The sequence below is a fragment of the Dama dama genome, chromosome 6 (genome assembly GCF_033118175.1).
Source record: "Dama dama isolate Ldn47 chromosome 6, ASM3311817v1, whole genome shotgun sequence".
NCBI lineage: Eukaryota > Metazoa > Chordata > Mammalia > Artiodactyla > Cervidae > Dama > Dama dama.
Genome location: NC_083686.1, coordinates 20463327 through 20485987, shown reverse-complemented (window position 1 = coordinate 20485987; position 22661 = coordinate 20463327). Strand labels below are relative to the sequence as shown.

Sequence of the window (22661 nt, the reverse complement as noted above, 5' to 3'; positions counted from 1 at the left end):
CGACCTCTCAAGCCTCAGCTTAAACCCTAATTCACATGTAACAAACACAAGGTGGTTCTTTGAATGGCATATTTTCTTTGTGCCCTTTAGGAACGCTGCTCTTAGCATCCAAGAGCCTCTGTGCCCAGTAGGAAAAAGTGCCCCATCAGGGAGATGAATTACAATAAAGCCCTCCTTTCTCAGGGTGGATGTTGCCTCAGTATAGGCTCCATATACAGCTTGGGGATGGATTTCAGTGCCAATCAGAACGAAATAATATATCCATATAGAGCTTCCTGGCCCTACACACACATCGGTAGGACCCAGGCAAACATTCATAAGGTCTCAGATTTGCATCCACAAGGAAAAGCTCTCTGATCTCCCAAGCTGATTAGTTAAGAATAGAAAATTCTATGGAAGAATTAGGGAAGATGGACTCCCAACACTTATTTCACTGCAGGATAGTTTCCTCAGGGGAAGGTGAGCTCCTTCAACCTTGGTTCTGGGTCTTAGTCATACCCCAGTATCTCAGCACTGTGCAGTATACTCTGTCCTTCTAAAATGAGATTTTTTTCCTTTTTTTCTTTTTTTTGACAAGTAGAAACTGTGAATTCAAAAGTGCTGGATTAGCTGAAAACAGCACAAGTTGCTGAGGGTGTGAACCTGGGCAGAGTCCCAGACAGGCTGACCTGCTCCGAAGGGAAGCCGCTTAGGGCCAAGGAATGGTCCTAGATTGTGGCTCTAGTCCCAGGCCACTCACCAACTAGCTTGATGGCTAGAGGAATCAATTGCTTGGTCAAACCTTTAAAGTTCTTCCAATGTATGGTTTTATAAGATCCTCTTGTCCACATTTCTCTCCTTGCTGCCTAAGTTTTTAAATTCTACTATAACTTCTAAATTCTACTCTACTGTATGCCCTAATGGGCTTCCCAGGAGGCACTAGTGGTAAAGAACCCGTCTGCCAATGCAGGAAATGTAACCCCTGGGTTAGGAAGATTCCCTGGAGGAGGGCATGGCAACCCACTCCAGTATTCCTGCCTGTTGAATTCCATGTATTGAGGAGCCTAGCAAGCTACAGTCCACGGGGTCACAAGGAGTGGGACATGACTGAAGAGACTTAGCACGCATGCACATATATGTCCTAATACTCTACCAGCTAGACAACCTACTTGAAATGATTCTGTCAATGCTCAATAGTATGAGTTGGCTTAACAAATTTAAACCTTTAAATTGCTAACTAAAATAGCAGGCCCTAAAGAAATGCACTTTTTGATTTGAAGAGAGGAGTGAGGAGAAGCTCCAGGGCACGGAGAATGTTAAGGGGGAAGGATGGGAGGTGGGGCTGTGGAAGCCTTGCTGGGAATAGTGTTGTCTGATACTAACGAGACTGAGTGGCCTCCATTCATCCCCTACCCTCTAGAGCACATGCCCACCGACCTCCTGGGGCCAAGGCCCATTCCAAGCAAGGATAATGGATAGGACTCTTCGTTAAGGCAAAGAAAAGAGACTCCATAGATACTATAGCACCTGGGGATTATACTGAAAGAGGTGGCCAAGCTTAGTGCTGCAAGAAGGGAAACCTCTTCCAGGGCCCGAAAGTGAGCTCCTGTCTAATACTCAGAAATGAATTGTCTGGGGAGACTTGCTTGAGGACAAAACAGGAGACTTTATTGGGAAGGACAGCTAGGTGGAGAACAGGAAGGTAAGGGAACCCAGGAGAACCACTCTGCCACGTGATTTGCTGTCTCAGGTTTTATGGTGATGGGGCTCGTTTCTGAATTGCTTCTGGCTGGCCCATCAGGGTCCTTCCTGGCAGCGCATGCATCACTCAGCCAAGATGGATTCCAGCGAGGAGGATTCTGGGAGGTTGGGAGCATATGCAGGCTGGTGTTTCCACTCTCCTTTTGATCTTTCCTGAACTCTTCCGGTTGGTGGTAGCTTGTTCGTTCCACATCCCTTACCAGGACCTCCTGTTTAAGATAATTAATGCAACTGGTTATCACTATGCCTGCTCGAAATGCAGGCAGTTTCAGTCAGTGGTTCCCCTGATATTAGCGGTTACAGAACTATCTTCCTTCATGCCTTCCATGTATGTTAGTTGCTCAGTCGTGTCCAGCTCTTTGTGACCCCAGGAACTGGGAACCTCCAGGATCCTCTGTCCATGGAATTCTCCAGGCAAGAATACTGGAGTGGGAGGCCATTCCCTTCTCCAGGGGGAATCTTCCTGACCCAGGGATCAAACCTGGGTCTCCGGCATTGCAGGCAGATTCTTTACCATCTGAAGGGAAGCCCCATGCCCTCCAGGTGCTAAGGCGCTTCAGTCGTGTCCAACTCTTTGCAACCCTATGGACTATAGCTTGCCAGGCTCTGTATGTCCATGGGATTCTCCAGACAAGAATACTGGAGTGGGTTGCCTTGCCCTTCTCCAGGGGATCTTCCTGACTCAGGGATCAAATCCGCATCTCTTACATCTCCTGCACTGGCATTCAGGTTTGTTTTTTTTTTTTTTTTTTACCACTAGCACCACCTGGAAAGCTTCTTGCCTTCCATGAGGGCAATGTAAAACCCTTTTCAGGTTCTTTCCAGATTAACAGAGTACAGGCTGAAAAACTACTCAAGAAAAATCCAAGAACAATTTTGCACCATACTCTGAAATCTCTGAATATTGCAAGTTCTCTTTGTAAGCGTACCTTGGTCATAGGCCTGCACCCCCACCTCCTTATAAAGTTTAAGAACAGAGCTAAGGGATCCCATTTATCCCACTGTGTAGCTGGCCATCGCAGCATGGCTGGGTTTATCTGTAAGCCAAGTGAACACCCTGAAAGAAAAAGAGCATTTTATAAATCTTAAGCCTTTGAGGGGGGCATCTAGGAACCCTGTGGGTTATCCTTATTTCCCATCTGAGTCTAAACTACCTGAAAAAGCATGCCCTCCTGCCAGCTCTTCTCTGCCCTGCACAAAGGCCTTGATAATTTTTGAATAGGTGGAGAAGGTTTGGTGATGCCTGTTTTCCAGAATTTTATAAACTTTATTTTATGGAGTTCAGTAAATTACTGTAATTAAAAATATCCTCCCTAGTTATCTAGTTCTATCCATTTCCCTAATACTAATTTTAGTAGCTAAATAGCTTGTAGTTTCCCAAGAGGACAGACTTCCTTGATTCGTTTTCTTATTAGATCTTCAGTGTCTGAATATTTCAAAAGCTCCAACACTGCTAATGCTACATCTCTTTCCAAATTCTTCCACTTGCCAAAGCTCTGTCATTTACATATCCCTCTACAGTTTTCTCTCTCTTCTGAGTTGTTTACCTGTTCCTTCCTTTGATCTTTTCTCTTTTGCACAGGTCTTCTTGGATTAGGATTCAGGGAGCATTTGTAGCCAAAGGAGAGAAGGTATCCACACTCACATGACTGGTCCATGCCCTTGCTGGTTTCTTTCTGTGTAGGACTTCCTGTAAAAGGTATGTCAAATTCAGGAGTCTTCAGAGGAGGCCTCCAATCATTTTTAAGACATGAAAATTGACAAAATGCAGAAGTGGACTCTGATCATCATGAGTCTGAGTTTTGGTCTTTTAAGCCAAATATTGACTCATTTGTAAATGACTAGGTGTGAACAGGCACTTTATCTAAGATTTTATCTATACAAACCAGCGTAACTGCCAACAGCTGCCGTGGCAAAGATATAGTCTATGCAACAAAGAATTTTTGTAGTCTTTGGTCTTTGAAAACTATGCTTTCTTCATCTAGCACCTTTGAAATCACAGAACTGGACTTGCACAAAGGGGACTTTTTGGTTTCTGGTCTGGGTAGCAATCACTCCTTACCGTAAAGAACCCTATCCCTTTGTGTGGAGTGGAACTGGAGGGGAGAGCTGAGCCTTTGTAACTTCTTTGTCTCCAATCAAATAGCAGTTATCCTCTTATCCCTTCCCTCTTCAGATACAACAAACAAAACAATAAAGAGCCAGGCAGAAAGAAGGGGTTGGCAGGGTAAATGCAGGATGCTGTATTGACTTGCTAACCCACCTCTTAGTCCAGTAAGCTGAGGAAGTGCTTTCCCAAACCACAAACTCTCAGACCATGAACAGCAGACATCAATTAATCCAGACCCATTACTTCCAGTTGAGGACACTGAGGTCCCAAAGCGGGGCAAACTTCTCCCAAAGTCCAGAAAATCTGGGGAGAGTGAGGTTTAGCCCATAGCCCTCCCATTCTTTGGGTTTCCCAGATGGCGCTATTGGTAAAGAACCTGCCTGCCAATGCAGAAGACATAAGAGATGCGAGTTCAATCCCTAGTTTGGGAAGATGCCGTGAAGGAGGGCACGGCAACCCACTCCAGTAGTCCTGCCTGGAGCATCCCATGGACAGAGGAGCCTAGCGGGCTATAGTCCTTGGGGTCACCAAGAGACTGGATCAGAATCACTCAAATTTACACTCATTTCCAAAGTCCAACTATTATAGGGGGGCACTTGGGATTTATTCAGCCCCAGTAAAGCAAAAACCCATGAAGCTCCAATTCCCAGACGGGTAACCAGCTCCAGGATTCGCCGTTTTAGTCCTGAGCACACATGAAGACCCCACACGGTTCACCTGCACGTACGAGGATCCGTAACTGCATTGTGAAAAATGAACAAGACCCACGGTCCTCCCACTGCTGTGTCTCAACCAAGTGGACGAACACTGCTGAACGGACTTTCCCACAGTGACTCATCCAGGAAAAGACAATTTCATGCTTTCATTTTCTCTGAGCAGCGTAGGTGGAAAGAGGGAAAGAAAGCAAAATTGTTTTTAGGGTAGAAAGCCCACCGATTTGGCACTCTTCAAGGAACACAAAATTTTCCTGATTATTCTGAGAAATATTAGTTCCCTGTTTCTTTACTTCTGGAAATTGTGTTCCATAGACCATTACATAGAAATCCCAACATGTTGGATTATGTGCACATTTAAACTTAAGTTTGCTAACAACTAACCATATTTTGGGGCTTCCCAGGTGGCACTAGTGGTAAAGAACCCACCTGCCAATGCAGGAGACAAGAGAGATGCAGGTTTGATGATCCCTGGGTCGGGAAGATCCCTTAGAGGAGGGCATGGCAATCCACTCCAGTATTCCACTTCAGTATTCTTGCCTGGAGAATCACACACAAGCATATTCTAAGACTGCTATCTCATGCTATCCAGAATGTGAGTACACACTTTGGGATGTTTCATTTCTCATTAGATCAAATCTTAGTGAAATGAAGGAGGGTTCAGGATTGTGGAGTGGGGTTTAAACCTGCCGAAGCCTGCTAGCACTAAAGAAGGAACTGACTACCTGTGAACATCCTCATTGCATTAAGGAAAAAAAATGCATCCTTTAAGAGAAGTTGATTCTTAAGTACAGAATTAAGGCAGATTTTTAATTAGGGTCTATTTTGCATGGATCCGGACTTATTTGCTAGTTTCAAATGACAAGCCTCTAGCCTTTAACAAAGGCAACGTTTGGATACCTGAATCTCAAATCCCAACATCTCTTCTGTTAGCACAGAGTAGTGTCAAGTGATCTTGATGACATGAAGCAGAGAACTGAATCTATTGCCTAATCTTTCAAACCCAGAAAAAAATTTTTGGCTTGACTTATCCAGGAAGTCCCCAGTTTTCTATTAAAACTCTGGAAGCCCAGGTCTGACAAAAGTCTTTCCTTTTCAAAATGTCTTAAGGGTAAAGTTAATTGAGTCGTCATCAGAATCTCTTCGAGTTCGATATGTTTAGTTAGTTTCCAGGTCACTAAGCACGTTTTTCTCCAGGAAGCAAATTCAGGAATTCCTTTGAACTCTTAGCTCCCCCCACCCCCACCCCCTGCAAAAATCAGCTTTTCTAGCCCACGTTTCTATCCCCAGCGGTCCACTCTCGATCAGAATAGCAAGACATGTCTGGAATAGAGGCAGAGGCTTTTGTTGAGACAGGCCACAGGGTAAACAGAACGCACCGAAGTGGAAGGCAAAGCACCTCCATCGTTTGTAGCTGAACATTCCTACACAGTTGAGCGACTCAGCTTCCAAAGCTGGGCTATGCTTTCTTGGGATTCTACGTGCAGGAGGCTAACGGGCAGCAGAACAGAAAGAAGCACAAGTGTGCTGAAGGTGCAAGAAGTACCAGAGGAAACAGCAGGAGTGTCAGAGCCAGGGCCAGTGGAGAGGGAAGGCTGAAAACCTTCAAAGACAGACGCGAGGCAACCCTTTTCCAATGATGTTCTTTGTTAGCTGCCAGGCGGGCTACCGCTGGGGAACCTGGGTCTGTGTCCTCAAACACAGGGGGTTTGTCCTCAAACACTAGGGACACTTCAAATCCTGAAAGGGGGCTCTCTTCCTTCCCCACCCAACTCAGATTGACGTGAGGCCTCAGCTCAGAGACCGCAGCCGAGGAATGCAGGGCGTGCCTGAACAGAACACATCGGAATCCACATCTATGGGGTGCCGTTCACACTTGTGTTTACCCAGACTTCCATCCAGCCGCAGCCATGATCCAGGCACCTAGACCCAAACCCGAGGGCGGCACCCGGAGGAGAATGGTGAATGACTGCCGCGGCTCAGTTAGTTCCTAGTTTAAACCGCTGGCTTATCTGGGCGTGAAAACAAAAGACACGCATGAGAATGGTAACTCTTTCCATGAAGAGTTTTTGTTTAAACAGCCTTATAATCTCTAAAAATCCCTAATTTGTTAAGCCTCTTATCACTTTAGGAAAAAAAAATGTTCACTAGCCCCATTTATGTATCTAATGCCACTCATTAGAGCTGACTCATTGGAAAAGACCCTAATGCTGGGAAAGATTGAGGGCAGGAGAAGGGGGTGACGACAGAGGAGGATGGGATGATTGAATGGCATCATTGACTCAGGGGACATGAGTTTGAGCAAACTCTGGGAGATGGTGAAGGACAGGGAAGCCTGGTGTGCTGTCATCCGTTGGGTCGCAAAGAGTCAGATACAGCTTAGCAACTGAACAACAACAACAATGCCTTAAATAGAACATCTTAGAGCATATTTGCAAAGTCATTGTAATGCTCAGAACAACCAGTTAAGAGAGTCGAGGTCAGCAGCAAACTTTCTTTCTGTAAAGGGCAGGGAGTAAATATCTGAGGCTTTGTGGGCCATTCTGTCTCTGTTGCAACTATAAGACCCTGGTTGGTAGCCAAAAGCAGCCGCAAGGAAGTGTGTAAGCAAGTGAGTGTGTCTGTATCCCAAAGACTTCATTTATGGATGTGGAAACTTGCATTTCATATCATTTTCATGTATCGTGAAACACTTTTTTCTCAATTTTTTCCAACAATTTTCACCTTGTGGCTCAAATAAAAGTAGATTTGGCCAGCAGCCCATCATTTGCAGACTCCCCCCCAACGTAAGTGGTTGAAAGATGGCCATTGGTGCTGTCATGGCAACACCTGCAGATGCAGCGCTCAGGGAAAGGCAGTGACGGGATTGGGAGGCAGAGCTGTGGGGCGCCCTGCTGCTCTTCGGATTCTAGGGCCAGCAACATCAGCATTCCCAGCACCCCGCCCCAGACCTACAAAATCCACACCTGCAAGTCAACAAGATCCCTGTGTTCCTCGAAAGCCTGAAGGTGATACTGAAGTCTGAGAAGGCTGGAGAGTGTGGTTTAAAGTCTGGGCTCTGAAATTAGAAGGTTTAGGTCAAGTCTTTGCATTTCTTATTAGCTACATGGCCTTGAACAAATCATCATTATTATTGAGGCACCGGCTTCCACACCTAAAAGCGTGGGGATGATGATCCATGCCAAACATTCAGAAGTGTCTAGCAAGTGATGCTTATTAAATGATGGCTCAGCGCTAAAGAATCTGCCTGTAGTGCAAGAGACCCGGGTTTGATCTCTGGGTTGGGAAGATCCCCTGGAGAAGGGAATGGCCTCCCACTCCAGTATTCCTGCCTGGAGAATCCCACTGACAGAGGAGCCTGGTGGGCTACAGTCCAAGGGTTCATAAAAAGTGGGACACAACTGAGCAACTACCACTTTCCTGTTTTCAAGACTGGGTTCAAGAAAGTCAGGATCCACACACATACTTCTAAAGGCCACTTCCCCAAGGACAAGACACATTTCCAGCCAGTCACTTGAGTTGAATGACTGAGACTCCAGTCCCCTACCACCCCTACCTCCCCCATCAATTCCATCCATTAAAGAAAAGAAAGGCATCACAACTCCAGGCCGCAGAGTGTCAAATATATTGATGGTTGTAAAAGGACAGCTTAGAGACATTTTCGGTCTGCTGAGATGGCGTGCAGTATACAGACATGCTCTGTTTTTTGAAACCATGTCATTAAGTTTTCAAATACATCTCTGTTTTGAACATGATGTCTTGTTTTTTTTTTTTTTTTCATTAGCACAGTTTACTACTCTACAGATTCTCCTAGAGTAAATAAATATAATGGCTGTTTGCAGAGCAACTACAGATTTGTTTAGATGTTTAACAAGGTGAACTATTTCACAATTAGATTGACCTCTTGAGTTAACAGCAAGATGTTTTTCATTTGTTTTGTTCACTGCTCTAGTGGGTAGGGGGCAGGGGGTAACTTTACCAATTTGTTTTCTGTTCACATGTTCAGTTGCCAACAGATTCCAAAAGGTAATGAAAAATAACAGACTGTTAAAAAATTAAATTGTAATTAGACCATGGGGTTTTTTTCTCCCAAGACCCTTACAGTCAGATAATTTAAATTTACAAGAGGAAAAAATAATACACATTGTGGAAAACTAAGTAACAAAAAAACTACTAAAAAAAATACATCCGTAGAACACAGTGGTCAGTTGTAAACAGCTCAGAAGGGCAAAGAAAACAGACAGTCGTTCTAGAACGTTACGCAGTCCAATGACAAACTCTGCCTTTTTTTTTCTAGTGGCTATTTTCCTACCACAGTGTTGAGCTTATTATATTAAATAACTTATATGGGTAAAAAGGAGTTTGCTAACCAGCAGCCAACTCAAAACCTCGTAGGAAGAGGGAAGAGGGGAATTCACAACACGGCCCGAGCTCAGGGAAACTAAGTCCGAGGTTGGCTTCCAGCCAGCCTGATCCCTCCGGGGCAACGCCACTGAGCTGCAGTTTGGGATCTAAAAGGAAGGCTTGCTTCCCCTCCCTTCTCTCCCTTTTTCTTTTAAGTTAACAAAGAAACATGGGCTTCCTAAGAGCCAGCCCTCAGCGGGGCAAGTCCCATTAGCAGCAAATGTTGAACCAAATTAAAAAAAAACAAAAACAAAAACACACACACACACACACACAAAAGAAAGCTCCATCCAGGTGCAGAGCTGTGATTCACATGGAAATTCCAGGAGATGAATCATTGCAGAGCTGGGACCCTTAGAGGATTCTTTCTCAAGTGTCCTCAGTGAACATTTCAGTCTCACAGAATCTGAGTCAATCTGTCAGCTGCGGGGAGCAAGGTCCCCATCTGCTCTTGAGGGAGCGTGCTTGCAGGGACTTCATGATTTTTTTTTGTAGCACAAGAGGCCCGAACACAAAGGCCAGCCCCTCGATGATCTATGTGATGCAGCGGCGGCGGCAGCAACAGCAGCGACCAGCAGCCTATGTGTTAAACTCTGCCCAGGAGGCTGGATCTGAGGAATGAAGAAGACATGATCAGAAGGAAGGCAGCAGATGATCTGAAGGAGGATGAAAATCCTCACCTAACGCTAGTTTTGTCTTTCCCGTGTTTGAAGCTCGATTTTTAAATAGTTTACAGTAAGTCAGACAAATATCATGTGATGTTACGCATATGAGGAATCTAAAAAAAATGATGCAAACGAACTGATGGACAAAACAGAAAAGGACTCACAGACACAGAAAACAAAGCAGGATTACCAAAGGGGAAAGCGGGGGAGGGATAAATTAGGACTTTTAGAGTAACATACACACACTGTCCATGCATGCTAAGTCACTAATCCACTGGGATTTGCTATACTCAAGTTTGGGAATTTCTCCACATCTCTAAAGTAATAAAAGTATATAGGGTCACTAAGTCGCCTCAGTAATTGTCTGACTCTGTGACCCTCTGGACTGTAGCCCATCAGGCGCCTCTGTCCATGGGATTCTCCAGGCAAGAATACTGGAGTGGGTTGCCATTTCCTTCTCCAGGGCATCTTCCTGACCCACGAATCCAACTTGCATCTCCTGCATTGCAGGCAGATTCTTTACCTCTGAGTCACGGAGGAAGCCAACATATACACACTACCGTATATAAAATAAACAACAAAGACCTATACTCAATATTTTGTAATAACCTATAAAAAATCTGAAAAAGGATATTTATATATATGCATGTGTGTGTACACATATATAAAATCGAATTGCTTTGCTATACACCAGAAACTAACACAATATTGTAAATCAACTATAATAAAAAATAATTTAAAAATAAATTTTAAAAAAGGACAGAAAAATATTAAGTGCTGAAGTCTTTCAGATTTTCTGGGAGAACTGCTAGTTCCAGTAGGTACATCATTTGAGAATTTGTTGTTGTTGTTCAGTTGCTAAGTAGTGTCCAACCCTTTAAGACCCCATGGACTGCAATGTGTTAGGCTCCCCTGTCCTTCACTATCTCCTGGAGTTTGCTCAAACTCATGTCTATTGAGTGATGCTTTCCAACTATCTCATTCTCTGTCATCCCCTTCTCCTCATGCCCTCAATCTTTCCCAGCATCAGGGTCTTTTCCAATGAGTCAGCTCTTCACATCAGGTGGACAAAGTGCTGGTGCTTCAGTTTCAGCATCAGTCCTTCCAACGAATATTCAGGACTGGTTTCCTTTAGGATTGATGGGTTTGATCTCCTTGCAGTCCAAGGGACTCTCAAGAGTCTTCTCCAGCACCACAATTCAAAAGCATCAATTCTTCAGCACTCAGCCTTCTTTATGGTCCAGCTCTCATAGCCACACATGACTACTGGAAAAACCAGAGCTTTGACTAGACAGACCATTGTTGGCAAAGTGATGTCTCTGCTTTTAATGAGCCTTAGTATCCACTTGGCATGTGTGGTTTTGCAAGAACCATGCATACTTCTTTTTTATCCTCCTTGGGGGTGCTCTGCCTTGCCCAACATCTGCAATACCCTCAATGTCATTGCCCAACAGCACAAGAGCATGTCCAGAGCTGCGGCAGACAGGAGGGAGGAGCTGGTGCTCAGCGTAAGGGCTCACACAGCAGAAGGGCGAAGAAGAAACCGCTCCAACCCTTTGTCTATTACCACGATTTGTTCTAATGATGATAATAATTCCAATGCCTCTGTACCTCATCTCTCCTCTACAAGAGGGTCAAAGAAGGCCTACATTTTCTTTTGAAACAAAATCACACAAAAGCAAATATATCTTAGATACCCTGGTTCATAAAACCTAGCCCTGATTGAGTTTAACGAAGGCTCCCAAATGACTCTGGAAAGAAGAGAAAATGGGCCTGGTACCAAAAGGCACACGCTCCCAGAGTATCTCAGTAAAAATGCACACACAGCAATTTTGGTTATAGGAATTCCATATCCTGGGCTACTTTCTTTCGCCCACTAAAGCATCTCAAGTGGTTAAAAGACAAACTTATCTACCCTAGTTTTGTTCAAAAATACTAATAGAATAAAAAAAATGTTTAAATTTGACAAACAGCAATTTTGGTTATAGTAATTCCATATCCTGGGCTACTTTCAACCACTAAAGCATCTCAAGTGGTTAAAAGACAAACTTATCTATCATAGTTTTGTTCAAAAATACTAATAGAATAAAAAAATGTTTAAATTTGAAATGATTGTAGATTACATTTCAAGTCCTAACTCTCTCTCAAACCAAAGAGGGGACCAAGATAGAGGCAATAAGTGATACTCTCAGATTTACTGAACCAACTGGTCTTTTTTATCTCAGGTCAAATAAAATTTTAGTGTTAGAACAATTCTTATCTTTTAGATGAAGAAAATGTGTCAGAGGCCTTTTTAACACACCATGGGGAAATTTCAGTTCCTCATCCCATAAAATACTGGGAGAGAAAATGAAGCACACAGTCACTGTATATCTGTCAGTATTTAAAAAAAAAAAAAAAGAGCGATAAAACTGAAGGATGGCAATGGAGATTTCGAGCCACAAAGATTCAGTAAACAAGAGATAAGCTACAGAGAGGGCTTGCAACACGCAGGCAGGGACTTCCTACAGCAAGCCCGTGGCTTTTTTCACTTAAAGCCAACATGTTTAGATTTGCACAGCAATGAAAAGCAATGAGACTCACCTTAAGGACTTCCATCTGTCTTTCTCTATATGATTTTCAGGTCCTTCACTTTCATAGGAAGCCAAGTAGAGAGCTACAATCAACCAAAAGGAAGAATGCATGAATGCTGAAGCCTTCTTCCGATACATTACCCACCTCCACTCATCCCCCATTCAACCTCAGCCAAACCCTACAGCAAAGCACACTCTTTAAAACATCAAATTACCATTGGGAAGCTTTAGAAACAGAACACCACTTTATCCCTGCTGGACCCTCTCAAAAAAACGCCAGGGGCCTCTAGACCAAAAAGGTACTTGGTTAACTAAGACAATTTATTATTATTATTTTTTAAAGGGATACTTGTGAAAGACATGCAAAGTCTGACATGACCACAGCATTTCTCCCAGGTTCTATTTTTTCTATTTGTTTAAAGCTTCTTTATGTATATATATATTTATATTTATTTATTTTTGGCTGGCCTGGGTGGGCTTTTTCTCTAGCTGCAGCAATTGGGGGCAACTCTCTGTTGCAGTGAGAGGGCGCTCATTGTGCTGGCTTCTCTTGTTGCAGAGCATATGGGCTCTGGGATGTTCAGGCTTCAGCAGCTGCAACACGTGGGCTCTAGTTGCGGTTCCCCGGCTCTAGAGCACAGGCTCAACAGTTATGGAGCACGGGCTTAGTTGCTCCACAGCACGTGGGATCTTTCTGGATCAGGGATTGGACTCTCTATCTCCTGCATTGGCAGGCAGATTCTTTACCATTGAGCCACCAGGGAAGCCCGTAACTCAGACAATTTTTGAGGCAAAAAAAAGCTTATAAAGGCAAGTCACAGGACTGGAATATATACTCACATTTCTACTCTTTACAAAAAGGGGGAATGGGATGGGGAGCCTTTTCTGCTGGATTGATTGATTTATTTGGCTGTGCCGCCTCTGAGCTGTGCCACATGGGATCTTCAGTCTTCGCTGCGGCACATGAGACCCAGTTCCCTGACCAGGGATCGCAGCCAGGCCCTCTGTACTGGGAGTACAGAGTCTTAGCCACCAGACCACCAGGGCTTTTAAAAAGACTCCTGGACCCCATTAGCTTTTTAAAAGACCTTTTAGCAGGCAAAAAGTTAGAGTCTTTAGGTCAATTTTTCACTGTTCTAATGTTTTTCCCTTTAAGTCAAAAAGATTTCCAAAGCTTTAAAAGCTTGGTATTAATCCTGTCTTCAGAGGTTAATAACAATCAAGCCCCCCTCTGGAATAGATCTTATTAATTCAAAATGTTCTTTAGTCATTATTATAAACACTATCAATCTACCATGAGAAACAGTTAATAGTGCAATTGATTTGTATAATATTAGGCTATAATAGAGTAATATAATCAATTCCCAAGCCTTTTACGAACTTTAAATATCTTGTCAGTTTTTTTTGGTACACAATCACTGTTTCTGCCTCAAAGTCCCTAATGTTTTAACAGGTTAAGACTTTCCACGGTTTATGTTTTACAAATAGCAGCGGGTAGCAACTGCTTTGTTTTTCAAGTTTGTCTTGAATATCAACATGTCATGAAACACCTTTTTTCTCCATTAAAGCAAGCCTGCACAAGGGGAAAAAAATCCCTCAGTAACTTTCCATTTGTGCCCCAAAGCTCTGCAGATCTAATAGTATAAAAATTTGTTTAAACCAGAAATGTACTATTTGTGGGTGAATAGTGAGTGAGTGCCTGACTCAAATATTTTAGGGATAAATCACACAGTTTTTTGTGCAACAGAAAACTCAAGATGGAACAGGTCAGAAGACAGGCTTCATACTACATAAGGAACCAGACACCAAGCACTTAATACATTGATTTCCTGATCATAGGGTCTACAGATCCTGGTAGCGGTCACGGCTTAACAGGCTACCTACCGTCTTCACTGAAGACTGGTACTGTGAGCAGATACTGTAAGATCTTCCGGTCCCTCTCAAATGGACACTCCACTTGTTTCCACGTCATGAATTCACTCACTTGTTTGGCCAGTTCCCAAAATTTCTATGAAAGAATCAAATGAAAGTTGAATTGAAAGGCAGTTGTCAAAAATCATGAGCTTGGATGAAACCACTCCATTTAATGTTCTCTTCTAGCTTCTAATCTTCTGAACTACATCATTTTCTTAATTTAAGAAAAATCAGCTATTGATATTTTTAAGTAGTGGTGAAAAGTTACTCAAATATCTCTGGATAAGAATAATAATGGTGTAGCTAATTTATTCTACTCATCACTGTTATCTTCTCACAGATTAGCAAGGAAAGAGAAAACCTGGTTTGAGAACTTCAGAATCAAGCTCAGATAGCCTGGCCTCTCTGCTCTTGGTGGAGAGGCTCGTTCTCTGTGCTCAGATTTTTGCAGCCTACCCTTACCTCAAAGTTGACATGGCCGTTGGGAAGGCGGTTGGCACAGCCCTCATTGAGGAAATAAATATCTTTGATTAACAGACTGAAGAATGGTATCACAATCTAGAGAAAACAAAAAGATTCTGGTTTGTTTTGGGCAAATAAACATTTAGTCTCTCATCAAACAATACAAGATGTTAATGAAGGGATTACACAGTTGCTGTTCAGTCGCTCAGTCATGTCCAACTCTGCGACCCCAGGGACTGAAGCACGCCAGGCCTCCCGTCCCTCCCCATCTCCCATAGTAGGCTACCATTGATTAGGATGGGTGCAGTGTTTTGTTGACTTCCCATGACAGCCATTTCCTTCCTTACATAATTTTTCTGAACATGCAAATGCTGTTAATAACCAAAACGAAGCAAAGATGAGTGGCACTGGGAGGTGGATGGCTTCAGGTTGTTTTCCTTATTTTTCTCAACATAATAGCATATAGTAAAATCTGAACATTCTACAATCAAAGGGACAAGATCTAAAGGACTCTTACTTTTCATTCAGTTAGAACCAAATATTAATAGAGTACCTGCCACTGCAGGTGCAAAGATTTTTTTTTTTAATGTTTATTTGGCTGTGCTGGGTCTTAGATGCAGCACTCAGAATCTTTTAGTTGCAGCCTATAGGATCTAGTTCCCTGGCCAGGGCTTGAACCTGGGCCCCTTACATTGGAAGCGCAGAGAGTCACCCACCAGACCACCAGCAAAGTCCCACAGGTACTAAGATTTTAAAATATGTGACCCATCTGTCTGTGAGGATCTATACTTTTTCTATCATTTACATCTATCATTTACATCACATCTACATTTCAGATGATTTTTCTTTTTAGAGGAACATTTTCTTTTCCGTTGAAGAACTGAATATATGCTCAGTCATTCAGTCGTGTCCGACTCTTTGTGACCCCATGGACTGTAGCCCACCAGGCTCCTCTGTCCATGGAATTTTCCAGGCAAGAATACTGGAGTGGGTTGCCATTACCTCCTTCAGGGGATCTTCCCCAAACAGGGATGGAACCTGCGTCTCCTGTCTCACCTGCATTGACAGGTGATTCTTTAACACTGGGCCACCTGGGAAGCCCCTTCTCTTGAAGACACAGCTCAAGATAACATGAGAACTGGGAGTTTTGAGTAATAGTTGCTACAAACTTCCTATTGAGCAAATCTGGCCTTGTATGTCAGAACAAGTAAATACCTGCTCTCTTGGGAAAGCACCAAAGTAGTATAATACCTTGCACAATATGTTGTGAGGGAGGCCCAGGTGAGGTGGGAATATGAATGTGCAAATTAAGAGTTGTTTAAAAAACAATGAGCCTTCTTTAGTAAGCCTTTCCTGCCTTACATCTTTGGTTTGAAAGAGTGGTATTTAACGAATTAACCTAAAATTATAATCTCTGAGACAGTATCCTAATTCCTGCTAAATCCAGAAGGAACAAAGAATAAGACTCTCTGTTCTTCTCCTTTGTAACTTCTACTTTCTCTCAAATGCTAACGTGCTTTTCAAGATTCTAAATTTGCGACAGCGCAAAGAATGCTGCAAACACCCGTGGGTGGGCCTATGCTGTTTACCCAAGAGCAGGTTTTTGAAGTTTCCCTAAGCTTATGACTCACATGGTACATCTATACTAGATGAAGGGGAGGTCTGGAAAACATATGTTTTGGCTCATACACAAAAATATTAGCAGACATTTTCAGTTCTAGAAAGAAATTCAGATTCTCCCCTAAAGTCATTTTTAAAAGATAGGCTTTGATTATTTTTTTTGTTTTGCTGATTTCTTGATAGCACTTTTGAATGTACTTTAAAAAAAAATTTATTTCCTTATTTATTTTACTCTTTTGGCTGCACTCGGTCTTTGTGGCTGCACGGGCTTTCTCTAGTTGCAGTGAGTAGGGGCTACTCTCGAGTTGTGGTGTGTGGGCTTCTCACGGCAGTGGCCTCTCTTGTTGTGGCTCAGAGACTCTAGGCAAGCAGGCTTCAGTAGTTGTGGCTCACGGGCTCAGCTGGACCTGAGGCATGTGGGATCTTTCTAGGCCAGGGATCAAACCGGCGTCCTTTGCACTGCAAGGCGGATTCTTAACCACTGGACCAGCAGGGAAGCCCTGAATTATTTGCTACTGTCTGGAAGTCTCCAAACTGAATTCGTAAAGGTCCCTTCATAACCTTCTCATGATACTACTGGCTATTTTTTCTATGGTTTTAGAACTAAACGGGCATCACAACAAGGATAAAAGGACACCTGCACCTCACTTCTTTGCAAGACCACCTGTGCCTGCAAGGTGTTGGCTTTACCTCTGCCAGGACCCAGTTCCAAATCTGGCTCCACACTTGACTGGCCATATAAGCCAGGAGTCTGCCAACTGTGGCCCACAGGCCAGCCCATCTCACCACCTGTTTTGGAATGGCCTAGAGGTCATGCATTTTACATTTTTAAATGGCTGGGGAAATAGCAAAAGAATGATATTTCATGAGCATGAAGTTAAAATTCCAGTGTCCAGACAGCTTTAGGGGGAAACAGTCACGTTCGTCCACTCACCTGCACATCAGCTATGTCTGCTTTCATGCCACTGTGTCTGAGTTCAGCAGTTACAACAGAAACTGTGCAATTTACAAAGCCTAGAATATTTATGATCTGGTCCCTAAGGGAAAAAGTTTGCCAACCCCAGGCATAAGGCTAACATACAAAGAAAGCCTAGTTTCTTCACTTTAAAATGCAAACAGTGCCTCATTGAGTCGTGGCAAGGATTAAATTAAATAATACAAAGCCTGATCTCAATTAAGCATCCCTCCCAAACCCATGGGCCCCATACAAGTGGACAAATACTGCTGATGGATCATCATCAGGAAAATGAGGACTGAATTATAATTAAGGTGGACCTACATATGGTACTGATCACTGTCTTACAAGGATATATATATATATATATATATTTTTTTTTTTTTTGTCTTACAAGGATATTTAAACTCTTCAGAAGTTCTTGTCACGTGCCTCTAGCTAGGTGGCAGAGGCTATAACATATGTGAGTTTTGCATTCATGGTGTGTGTCACACAATCCAGTCTTTTTTTAAAAATAAAATTTACTTAAACCAGAAAAAAACAAAGAACAATTCACCTATTTTCCCCATTCCCTACCTCATGTCTCTGGCAACCATCAATCTGTTCTCTGTATCTTTAAGCTTGTCTTAAAATAAAAAAAAAAATATATATATATATACACATATGTATATATATATATACACATATAGATCTCACATATAAGAGAGATCATATAGTACTTGTCTTTCTCAATCTGATTTATTTCACTTAATGTCTTCCAGTTTTACCCATGTTACCACAAATGGCAAGACCTCATTCATTTTAATAGCTGAATAATATTCCATTACATATACAATGAATAAATTGCAATATGTATATATTTGTATGTATATATTTTATATATATGTATGTGTGTATATATATATTATACATAAATTACAATTTCTTCATCCATCAGTGGACAAGATTGTTTTCATATCTCGGCTTTGTAAATAATGCTGCAATGAACACGGGGTATATATATCTTTCTGAATTATATAGTGTTTTTTATATACTTGGATAAGTACCCAAAAGTGGAATTGCTGGACTGATCCACTATTGATTGTCAAACTACTTTTCCAAGATGCAGCAACAGAAATAATCTCCCTAATTATTCCTGCTCTGTTCCCGACGCCCATATGCTAGACAGAGCAGTCTCACAATCTCCTTCACCTTCCCATTTCCACATGAATGGTTCCCTTCAGATCGGCAGCCCCTATGCAAATCCACCACAGTAAAAATCAGGAGACTACAAGGACTCTGGATTTCCACAGCTAAGGTAGACATACAGGCTACTAACAGGAACAAAAGTTTGGTTTCTGAGAAGTCTTTCAGTGAAGGCTTTAGTGGGAAAACCTCTCAAGGAGTAATGTTTCCTAATTCCCTTTCGCTATATTCTAAATTGAGAAACTTGGCAGCTACACCTTAAAGGAGTTATCAGTTCCACACCTAGAAATGAATGGTGATGAGGAGGAGTAAGTTCCCACGATCAGAAATGTGATGGTGACAGTATTTAAAACCATACACCCGCATGAGGAGTGGTTAAAAACCAGGAGACACAGGACTCATAGGAAAAACAGCTACTTAAGGATCATTTAACGGCCCCTATGTGACAGATAGATTTAATCTGTTCTAATGTGGTTCCTAGAGAGAAACCACATTGGCCACATAAACATAATTCAAAGAATATCAAAGATTGTATTACTCTAGCCGTGTTGCCAGGAAGACTTTAAAACAGGCAATAACTCAGAGGTAAAGAGTTTACCCGCACTTCAAAAAAAGAAAAAAAGGATCCCAATTCTCTTGAATCAAAGATGGCTCTTGTCCCCCAAATGCTTTCATTCACAGACTTGGAGGACAACTGTGAACGAGAAATGTCATATTTAAAAACAAATTGGTGGTGATTCCATTTGTTTTATGAACTGGAGAATACAATCCATATGCTCAGACAGAACTGGTTTAAGAAAATAATGAAGTTAAAGTCAACAGAATTTATTCAATGACAGAAAGGGTAAATACTGTTTTTCTGGAAAAAGCTATCAGAGTCCCACAGGTATAACACTCACTGAGATCTTAGCTGGGGGGCTGGCCAGTGCTGCAGCTCCAGACTAGGGGCTTCCCAGGTGGCTTAGTGGTAAAGAACCTGCCCTCCAACGCAGGAGACACAGGAGACTCGGGTTCGATCCCTGGGTTGGGAAGAACCCCTGGAGGAGGAACTGACAACCCACTCCAGTATTCTTGCCTGGAAAATCCCATGGACAGTGGAGCCTGGTGGACTACAATCCATGGGGTCGCAGTGAGTCGGACACGACCGAGCGCCTGAGTGGACACATGGACCCAGTTCCTGACGAAGAGAGATGATTCTACAGCCGCTTCCTGCCTAGGACAGAGACCCCTCTAACTCACAGAGGTCCTGCAGAGAAAGCCTTGCACCTTCAGGGCACTGGTATCCTCCCACAGGTGTGCTCATTTTCTGAAGCTTAAAAAGCTTCTGATTAGATTTTTCTCAATCTAGTCATGGAAGTACTGAGATGTGGAAAAGTAGTACTTAAAAGCTCATACAGGGACTTCTCTGGTGGTCCCGTGGTTGAAACACCACACTCCCAATACAGGGGACCTGGGTTTGCTCCCTGGTCAGGGAACTAGATACCACATGCCACAACTAAGACCTGGAGCAGCCAAATAAATAAATATTAAAAGAAAATAATAACGATGAAAATAAAAGCTCATATACTTCTTTGGGCTGCACTGAGATAGTTATCTCTGCCTCATCCCCACTGTGACCTTGCTGCTTTATGTAAAAAGTTAATGTATTTACAATAGCTCTCAAACATGATAAGAACCAATATTTTAGATTTTGGTGAGAAGCAATTTAGTGTGCTTAAAAGGTGGGGTTTCTTTTTGCATTTGTTTTCATTTTAGATCACGGAGGCTAAAGCTTTTGAGTGTGAGTGACTAAGAGGGCCTAAAATTTTGTATTCTCATTTTCTTTGATTTGTTGGAGCATACAGTTTAAGTTAAAAAGATGGGTAGAACCTAAGCAGAAAATAGTTTTCACCAAGCAACCTTAATTAGCCCATTTACTGTAACCAAGTATTTACTTTTCAAATAACATGATCTCCTGCTTCCCATGTATGAAATGTGGGTAAAGGCCCTTCCGAGTCAGGAGCAAGGCTGATCCAGGACAGTGTGAAACTATTTAAGGGCAGGGCAGGTAGAGTGAAGACCATTCATTTCTCAGACATCATCCTGGCACTTTCTCTGCCACCCACATACCCAATTAGTCACAGCAGGCCTAATGCTACAGCAACTAACCTACTTTCTAAAAATAAATGACTTAACCATGGGAGGTAAGCTAATTCTTTAAAAAATTACATTAAGTCAGCTACCTTGTGCTGAGCTTAAATGTCTGTATTCCATTATCAAATTACTCTCTAATGCCATTAGTCATCTTAACGTAGGACTTAATTTATTGCTTGAAACCCAACTATGACACATTACAAAATAATCATTTAAATAATGTAATAATAACATTTGCAAAGCTCTCTACCAAGTCACCTTCCCCTTTCCTCCTTCTTTAGCATCCCCCCTCCCTATGTGGCAAGTGATAAACATGTCTACAGCATATGAACTTTCTTTCTTAGATCTAAACAGGTAAAAGCTGAGTACAGTGCATTTCAGGGCTTCTCCGGAGGCTCAGTGGTAAAGAGTCTGCCTGTAAGGCAGGAGCTGCAGGAGACACGGGTTCAGTCTCTGGGTGGAAAAGATCCCTTGGAAGAGGGGATGGCAACCCACTCCAATATTCTTGCCTGGAGAATCCCCATGGACAGAGGGGTGTTCGCAAAGAGTCAGACACAACTGAAACGACTTAGCACGCATGCACACACAGTGCATTTCCGTGCAACACGTGGCAACTATGCCATGAATAAAACTTGTTTAAACACATACCTTCTCTCTGCTGCTATGAGCAGTTAAAGACCTTTGCGCTGCCCCACGAAGAGCTGTTCGATAATTATAGAAATTGCTCGAAGGGTCCATTTGATGCTGTAGACAAAAGAGAGGAGAATATTAACTACACACTTCTCACCTGCAGAAAGTTTATGAGATCATACTTTAAAGGCTGGATTCAAAAAGTCCAAATACACAGTCATCAAGACAGTATGGTACTGGCACAAAGACAGAAATATAGATCAATGGAACAGAATAGAAAGCCCAGAGATAAATCCACGAACCTATGGACACCTTATCTTTGACAAAGGAGGCAAGGATATACAATGGAAAAAAGACAACCTCTTTAACAAGTGGTGCTGGAAAAACTGGTCAACCACTTGTAAAAGAATGAAACTAGAACACTTTCTAACACCATACACAAAAATAAACTCAAAATGGATTAAAGATCTAAATGTAAGACCAGAAACTATACAACTCCTAGAGGAGAACATAGGCAAAACACTCTCCGACATAAATCACAGCAAGATCCTCTATGACCCACCTCCCAGAATATTGGAAATAAAAGCAAAACTAAACAAATGGGACCTAATGAAACTTAAAAGCTTTTGCACTACAAAGGAAACTATAAGTAAGGTGAAAAGACAGCCCTCAGATTGGGAGAAAATAATAGCAAATGAAGAAACAGACAAAGGATTAATCTCAAAAATATACAAGCAACTCCTGCAGCTCAATTCCAGAAAAATAAATGACCCAATCAAAAAATGGGCCAAAGAACTAAACAGACATTTCTCCAAAGAAGACATACAGATGGCTAACAAACACATGAAAAGATGCTCAACATCACTCATTATTAGAGAAATGCAAATCAAAACCACAATGAGGTACCATTACACGCCAGTCAGGATGGCTGCTATCCAAAAGTCTACAAGCAATAAATGCTGGAGAGGGTGTGGAGAAAAGGGAACCCTCTTACACTGTTGGTGGGAATGCAAACTAGTACAGCCGCTATGGAAAACAGTGTGGAGATTTCTTAAAAAACTGGAAATAGAACTGCCATATGACCCAGCAATCCCACTTCTGGGCATACACACTGAGGAAACCAGACCTGAAAGAGACACGTGCACCCCAATGTTCATCGCAGCACTGTTTATAATAGCCAGGTCATGGAAGCAACCTAGATGCCCATCAGCAGATGAATGGATAAGGAAGCTGTGGTACATATACACCATGGAATATTACTCAGCCATTAAAAAGAATTCATTTGAACCAGTCCTAATGAGATGGATGAAGCTGGAGCCCCTTATACAGAGTGAAGTAAGCCAGAAAGATAAAGAACATTACAGCATACTAACACATGTATATGGAATTTAGAAAGATGGTAACGATAACCCTATATGCAGAACAGAAAAAGAGACACAGAAATACAGAACAGACTTTTGAACTCTGCGGGAGAATGTGAGGGTGGGATATTTCAAAAGAACAGCATGTATACTATCTATGGTGAAACAGATCACCAGCCCAGGTGGGATGCACGAG

The 22661-nt window shown here is 42.4% G+C and overlaps 2 protein-coding genes across 5 annotated transcripts in view; both read right to left on the bottom strand.

The window, feature by feature from the left end:
• Positions 1-1625: 1625 nt before the first annotated feature.
• On the bottom strand, positions 1626-8087 carry LOC133058763 (uncharacterized). 3 transcript variants are annotated; one of them, XM_061145709.1, is made up of 5 exons: positions 7530-8087; positions 4993-5103; positions 4568-4721; positions 3288-3430; positions 1626-1949 (listed from the first exon to the last, which is right to left on the bottom strand). In XM_061145709.1, the coding sequence occupies exons 3-5, from the start codon at positions 4686-4688 to the stop codon at positions 1647-1649; spliced, it is 567 nt and encodes a 188-aa protein (XP_061001692.1). In that variant the 5' UTR covers positions 4689-4721; positions 4993-5103; positions 7530-8087; the 3' UTR covers positions 1626-1646. The 3 variants fall into 3 exon arrangements, 2 of the variants coding, with proteins under 2 accessions (XP_061001692.1, XP_061001693.1); XR_009693376.1 differs by lacking the exon at positions 7530-8087 and adding an exon at positions 2670-2797 and having other exon boundaries at positions 3288-4721; positions 4993-5758; XM_061145710.1 differs by lacking the exons at positions 4993-5103; positions 7530-8087 and having other exon boundaries at positions 4568-4974.
• A 78-nt stretch (positions 8088-8165) lies between these two features.
• The window catches only part of RASGEF1B (RasGEF domain family member 1B), a 39783-nt gene continuing 25287 nt past the window's right edge, over positions 8166-22661 (bottom strand). For both annotated transcript variants that reach the window (XM_061145708.1, XM_061145707.1), the window contains exons 10-14: positions 21123-21218; positions 14582-14677; positions 14090-14213; positions 12216-12288; positions 8166-9578 (exon numbers count right to left, since the gene is read on the bottom strand). In XM_061145708.1, coding sequence (XP_061001691.1) covers positions 9554-9578; positions 12216-12288; positions 14090-14213; positions 14582-14677; positions 21123-21218 — 414 coding nt within the window. In that variant the 3' untranslated portion in view covers positions 8166-9553. The remainder of the gene's footprint in view (positions 9579-12215; positions 12289-14089; positions 14214-14581; positions 14678-21122; positions 21219-22661) is intronic.

Bases quoted from the DNA above. Each gene is read 5' to 3' on its own strand.
- LOC133058763 (XM_061145709.1), bottom strand. From the start codon at position 4,688: ATGAGTCACTGTGGGAAAGTCCGTTCAGCAGTGTTCGTCCACTTGGTT. The intron at 3,431-4,567 runs GTGAACCGTGTG...TACCTTTTACAG, and splicing joins ACGGATCCTCGTACGTGCAG to GAAGTCCTACACAGAAAGAA. The intron at 1,950-3,287 runs GTAAACAACTCA...TATCTTAAACAG, and splicing joins AAGATCAAAGGAAGGAACAG to GAGGTCCTGGTAAGGGATGT.